Genomic DNA, 7,333 nt, shown 5'->3' on the forward strand with positions numbered 1-7,333 from the left:
CTCAAGATTTCAGTACTTTGTCAATCCTTGCTCTAACACAACTCCTGGCATAATTTTTAGTGATTCCAATATGGGCTCAAACAACATTTCAATAGCCTGGCCCCATGGGTCTTTGAACTCCCACTCCAAAGATCTTATCCTCCATTGACCTCAGTCAACACTCTCCTGATTATACTCTAGACCTTGTCATTGTCAATAGTCATCCCCTGTTATGTGGTAGATTGGTTCCAGAACCTCTGTGAATATCAAAATCCATGGATGTTCAAGTCCCTTATATGAAATGAGGTAGTATTTGCATATAACCTAGGCACATCTCCCATATATTTTAACTCATCTCTAGATTACGTATAATACCTAATACAATGTAAATGCTATGTAAATAACTGCTTTACTGTGTTGCTTAGTAAATAATGACACAGGCAATAAGTCTGTATTGCACATATTCAGTACAGATGCAACCATCATAGGCATAACTGTATAGTACACATCAACAACATCATAACATTTTTGATCCCTGATTATTTAGATCCACAGATATAGAACCCCTGAATACAGAGGGTCAACTCTAACCACTTCCCTTCCTTATCTCAATTTCAAACACATCATTCTCTGATCACTTCCTAATCTTTCAGTTCATAGGCTTTAGAACTCTTACTCCAAAAATCCTCTCACACCATCAGGACCTAAATTCACAGGTCCCAACACCTTTTCACTGACACGAACCCCCACGAATCTACAGTCTAGATTCCATGGATTATTGATATAATCTCTTCCATACATACCCTCTCAACTCCCTTATCCTTCTCACTTCATCATAATAGCCTTAATTCCAGTTAACCCCAATCTTCTGCCCACTCTGCCTGCATCAATGAAGCTGAAAGTAGCTAAAGAAAAGTGTGTAACCATCCTGATGGGTCTCACTGTAAAGTCTAATATATTCGCACGGACTCTGAGCATTACCCGGTAATTCTACTACACTTCCTTCATCTAGCTACTCCCCTCTACATGGTCACTATTTCATATCTTCTCCTTTATTCAACTCCGACATTTCCTCTCCCATTCACACTGTTACCTGATGTCCTTGCTTCCTGTCTACAGATGTGTCCATGTACTATTCCTTCCCTCTACACTCTCCCATCTAATGCCAACTTTTGACTTGTGCACCACATTCTGTCCACTTTCACCTAAGCAAGCTCATAATTATCCAGTAATTTTCCTCTCTCCCTCCTAGATAATTATTTTTCTCTATTTATCTCTAGGTAACACCCTGTTTTGTTTGTTTAATTTGCCAGAGGGTGCATGCATTTGCCAAAAAAGAGTGAGCGAGAGAGAAAAAAAGGAAAATGAGAGAAAATGCACACACACACACCCACACACACACACAGCATGTTTTTCAAGCTGCTGGGTCCAGGGCTCAGACCATGAAATCAGCCACATAGGTTCCAGTAGCTCTAACCACCATACCACTGGCTGGCCAGGTACCACCCTATTTTATCTCTTCTTTATAGCAATTCTTTTTGAAAGAGCTTTCTATACTGCCCTCTCCAACCTCTATCTATACGCTAGCCCCCCTCCAATTAAGCTTTGGCCCATCATTAAAGTTATTGATTAGCTAGAGTTGTTAAACCCATGGTCAAGTCTCAGTTACTGTTTTACCCTTTTGGCACAGTTGTTCATTTCCTTCTGCCTGGACAACTCATTCTTCTGGTTTTTATCTTACAACTCTAACTGATCCTCTTTACTCTTCTGCATGGGTTCCTCCTCATCCTTCTAATATCTAAACACTGTACTGTCTCAGGGCTTAACACTTACTCCTCTTCTCTTATCCATCTGCATTCACTTTGTTGGTAATCTCATCTCAACGAGCAGCTTTAAATACTATCCATATGCTACCAAACTCCCAAATTTATATCTCCAGTCCAGAACCCTCCTCTGAGCTCCACACTAATACCCAATCCCCACCCACTTGATGGCTTCATTTGGATGACTAACAACATCTTAACACTCAAGGCAAATCCCTCCATCTTTTCCTCTAACTCTGTTCCTGCTTCAATCTTTATAATTTACTAAATGGAAACTACATCCTTCTAGTTTTTCTGGCCAAAAGTTTTGGAAATTTAGCTGGTTTTGCTTTCTATCAAATCCACATTATACCCATCAACAAGTCCTACTGGTTCTGTCTCAAAAATACACCTAGAATCAAAGTATTAATAATGACCTCCATTACAATCATCTCTTGGTTGGATTGCCAAAATAGTCATCTAACAGGCCTCTCAACACTTACCAAATTTATTGAAAAGCCACTAAATGGACCTCCTTGCAGTCTATTCTGAACAAAGAAGCCAAAGACAGCCTTTAAAACATAAGTTATATCATGCCACTGCTCTGCTCAAAACTCCACCAATGTCTCCCCAGCTCATTTAGAATTAAAGCCAATGGAGTTCAACTGTCTTGCCTGTTAATGTTCTGACTTCCTCCTTCATCCAAACCAATGTTGCGGTTCCTTAAACTGGCACCCCCGGGCATGCTCAGGCCCTCTAGACTGGCAGTTCCTCCTGCTTGTCTCCATCTCTTCCAAGGAAGCCTATAGCTTGCTTCTTCACCAGCTTCAAAACTTTACTCAAGCTTTCCTGTATAGGCTAGTGAAAACCTATAGCACTTTCACATACCATAAAACCAAGCACTGAGTGTTTAAAATAGAATGCACTTTAGGGATCAATGTGGCATATATTATTAAATGGAAAAATCTAGCAGGTGTCAAATTCCACTGCCTTTTGTCTAAGAAGTGGGGAGATAAAACTCTCTATTCATGTTTTCTTAAATCTAAATCAAGAAAAATTCAAAAGCTATATAAGAAACTAATAAACATAGTGATGTGTAGAAAGTGGGAGGGATAGAATAGATAGAGACAGGGGAAGATTGAGTCTTCTAATTGTTGTTTGATATTGTTATGTTATTTTGACCTTTGAACCATGTGAGTGAGTCATCTTTTCAGACAAAACCTAAAATTTTAATTAAAACACCCAGTCAATCTTTCTACTCCTTTTTCCCTTTGCTTATTTTTCTACAAAGTTCTAACCACCATATAACATATAAGTATTTCACTTATTCACTATCCATTTTCTGTCTTCCAGTATAAAAATTCAAGTTTCATGAAGACAGAGATTTTGTGATTTGTTCACTGATGAATCCTCAGCAGTAAGGACATGATATAAGTATTTTTTGAGCAAATAAATTCACCAGAGATTCCCAAGTCCCATCTTAGTTTTCTTTCTTCCTAAAATATTACTCTCATCCCCTCAGTTCATGCAGGAATTTATCTTCCCAACACACACACCTCCACACCATGGCAGGAAAATACATGTCAAGCAGAAAGAAAACTTAAGGAAATTAGATGCCAATATTCAAGATAAAGATATGCAAATTTAGACTAATAATAAAATGTGAAAGATAGCTCTTTTACTTTGAATATCACAAACTCATAAAGACGAGTTTTAAGAGAACTATTTTAAGAGTCAATAAAAATTCTTTTAAATGAGGACTGGCCCCATAGCACAGCAGTTAGGCACCACAGAGAGGAAGCCAGGTCCCGCATGGCTGAACAGGGTTCAGGCCCAGCTTGGAGGGTTTGAAAAACATGGCCAGGAGCATGTGTGTGCGTGTGCCTAGGATCCTGATGGGATAGAGAATTGGAGGGAAGGGCATTATTGGGTATGCAGGCCACATTGGGGATGCTTCCTCTCTCTTTCTTTCCCTCTCTATCTCTCTGTCTCACGCACACCCATGTCCCTTCTGACATGGCGGAGGGGAAAGAATGCAAATGGATTTTTCACATGACTCTTGAGTTTATGCGGGACAAACCTGTTGAGAAAAATACTGCTGACGTCATCATGGCTGATGGGCGGCTTTTTGGAGCTGGCTGCCATTCTCAAGGGCCGGAGGAAGCCATTGACCAGGATGTAGAGCTGGTGAACATACTCCGACTCTGCCTCCACCATGGTGAACACAATCTGGTTTCTCTTCCTCATACTTTCAGCATGAGGAGAACAAATGTAATCCTGCACGATGGTCTTCCATTTCCTTCTACACAACCATCCTCGCATGAAGCTCTGAACCTAGAGAAGTGAAAAACAAAAAGGAATCTTAGGGAGATATGAGACTGTCTTTCTTAAGCCTAGCAGTAAGTGTGTCCATTGTGTGTCATTCAAAGCACTGCTCCTTTTGGTGCATGAACGTTCTACTAGCAGAATACATAACAGAGGCTTTTTCCAAATAGCGGAGACAACAATGATTTGAAAAATAATATTTTTTCGCAGGTTCACAATGTTCTTCCATAGCTTAAGCTCTTTAGGTCTGTCTACTAGACTCTGGAATATAACACTTCATTTTTAATTTTATTAACATTTCAAGAAAGAAGTAAATTAAAGGCTTATTCTTCAACAGTATAGAATCTTTTTCTTTAATTTTTAAAAACTGGTAAAAAAACACCTATCATGGGACCAGCAGTTAGCATAATGGCTATTTCACTGGACTCTCATGTAGTCGACCACGGTTCGAGTCCTGGACCCAGTAGCTTAAACTCACGCCAGGCGCATGTGTGTTGAGTGCCCAAGATCTTGAGAGAAGAATGGAGGAGAAGGGATTGCGGCGTGGCCATCCCCCCCTGGGGGGTGATTTCTTGCTTTCTGTCTCTCTGTCTCTTTCTTTCTGGTGAGCGCACATACCCTATAGCAAAAACCTCTCCCACCAAAAAAAGAAAAACACATATCATGAAATTCACCACCTTACTGATTCTTAAGTATACAGTTCACTAGCATTAAGTATATTCAGATTGTTTTGCAACAGCTCTCCAGAATAGCTAGCAAAACCAAAACTCTATACCCATGAAACAACAGTTCTTTTACCCTTTCCCCTGGGCCCTGTTAATCACCATTTTACTTTCTGTTTCTGTGACTTTTACCACTTCATACACTTCGCATAAATGGAATGATATAATATTTGTCTTTTTGTGACTGGCTTGTTTTACTTAGTATGATGTCCTCAAGTTTCATCCATGTTATATAGCATGTGCCATGATTTCCTACCTTTCTTAAGGATAAATAATATTCCATGGAATGTATATACCACATTTTATTTATCCACTCATTTACTGATGAACATTTTGGTTGTTTCTACTTCTTGGTTCTTAGGAACAGTGCCAATACAAACATAAGTGTGCCAACATCGCTTCGAGATCCTGATCCTGTTCTTTTGGATGTATGTCCCGGAGCAGGATTGCTGGAATCATATATTACTTCCACTTTTAAGTTTTCAAAGAACTACCATACTGATTTGTATAAAGGTTGTACCGTGGGCCAGCAGGTGGTGTGCTGGTTAAGGTGCTAGACTCCCACATGGCTGACCACAGTTGGATTCCGGGACCTGGTGGCTTGCTTTCTCACTTTCCCTCTTTCTCTGTCTCTCTCTAGTGAGTGCACATGCTCTATAACAAATTAAAATAATAATAATAATAATAATAAATAATTTTTTTAAGTTCTGCCATTTTACAATCCTACCAACAATGTATTAGGATTGCAATTTCTTCATATACTCACCAACACTTGTTGTTTTCTGTTTTATTTTTTTAACATCATTTATTCTAATGGATGTGAGGTCATCCCTCACTATGGTTTTGATTTGCATTTCTCTGATGATCAGTGATGTTGAGCATATTTTCATATGCTTGTTGGCCATTTGTATAAAATCTTTGGACAGAGTTTATTCAAGGCCTTTGCCCACTTTAAACTGGACTATTTGAAACTGGTTGTTGCTGAGCTTTGTTTTACTTTATTCTTAAGCTTAAACAGTAAGTGTTAGAGATATGCTCATCTAACTCCTTTCATTTACAAATGAGTAAGCTAAATTTCACACAGCTAGGAAAGCTGCAACCAGGTGCAATGTTCTTTCACCTGCTTTTAATCCATGGTAAGGCCTTATTTCTCAGCCTCATGGGCAAATCACACACTATTTGTAATGATGACTATTTTGTGAAAAAGAGTAAGAAATGTAATTAAAAATCAATTTTGTAGAAAAATTCGATAGCCTCTAAAATTGATCTGAATTCCCTCAGCTTGACTACAAAAGTAACAGGCAAACCTGAAGAGTGCACGGACCTGTGTGTTTTACCCAGTCAACAAACATCATTGAACTATTTTTTTTTCTTTGCTGTAGGGCACATGTGCTCACTGGAAAGAGATGGGGGGAGGTGAGAATCACCCCCCGGGAGGATGGCCATGACACATCCCTTCCCCTCCATTCTCCTTTTGGGATTTTGGGCACACACGCTTATGTCCCCTGTGTGTTTTTCAAGCTGCCAAGTCTGGGGCTCAAACTATACAATTAGCATGTGGGATCCAGGCACTTTAAGCTCCATGCCATCTGCTAGCCCAGTGTTCTTTTAAATGTCCAGATAAATGCTAACTAATGAGAAGACAGGTGTATACCATAATCCCAAGACTCAAAGACTCTGCCACTGACCATTTGGGTGAGATTGGGTGGTCCTCTATTTCTTCATCTGTAAAATAACTGGCCAAAAGATATGAAGTCATTTCTAAATATAAATAATTATATGATGATTAATTGGGATTTGCTGCTTTACATGTGGCAGACTTAACAACAAAGCAGGTTGCAAATTCGCACATAATGGAAAGCATTAAATCACTACCAGGTCTTTTTTTAGTATTACTGTTATCTATTCAACACTTTCTTATGATTTTTTTTCATACTGTTTTGCCTGCTTGTCTAAATTATCATATATTTAAACAACTATTCTTCTCTTGCAATATTTAAAATTTTCTCATTTGCCTGCTGATGTTGTTGCCACACTATCAGTTTTCATACAGGCTTTAAAGTTGCTGCACCTAAAACAATAAAAATTAACTATATTTTAATAGTATTATGTGGAGAAAATTATATGCAAATTATTTAGGTAGATCTAATGGAAATTTTCTGTGGATTATAGACAACCTCAAATTTTGGCCTCCTAAAATAAAAAATATGTTGATACTTGCCAAGATCATAATAGAGAAACAATTTATTTTTAAATATATTTTTGCGCACAGATATTTGTTTGATTTGGGACACTAAGAACAATTATGTTAATTTCAAAACCTATTTAGTAAGCTTAAAAATAGATTTAAAAATTAATCCTGTTAATAAATCAAAAGATGTTTAAAATGGAGAAAAACATGTTGTTGTCATTTTTCTCTAATTTGAGAGAAGCATTTTCAAAAATCAGTCTAATTGAATTTTGTGTTAAATAAAACCTTTCTATTTACTTGGGCAGATGTGGCCT

At 38.2% G+C, this 7,333-nt stretch overlaps 1 protein-coding gene across 1 annotated transcript in view; it reads right to left on the minus strand.

Moving 5' to 3' along the window:
- RASGRF2 (Ras protein specific guanine nucleotide releasing factor 2) overlaps window positions 1-7,333 on the minus strand; it is a 289,250-nt gene that overhangs the window by 159,557 nt on the left and 122,360 nt on the right. Inside the window, 1 exon segment of the mRNA XM_006143501.3 lies at window positions 3,862-4,115. Coding sequence (XP_006143563.1) covers window positions 3,862-4,115 — 254 coding nt within the window.

This window comes from Tupaia chinensis, unplaced genomic scaffold (assembly GCF_000334495.1).
Source record: "Tupaia chinensis unplaced genomic scaffold, TupChi_1.0 Scaffold000099_1, whole genome shotgun sequence".
In the NCBI taxonomy this organism is placed as follows: Eukaryota; Metazoa; Chordata; class Mammalia; order Scandentia; family Tupaiidae; genus Tupaia; species Tupaia belangeri.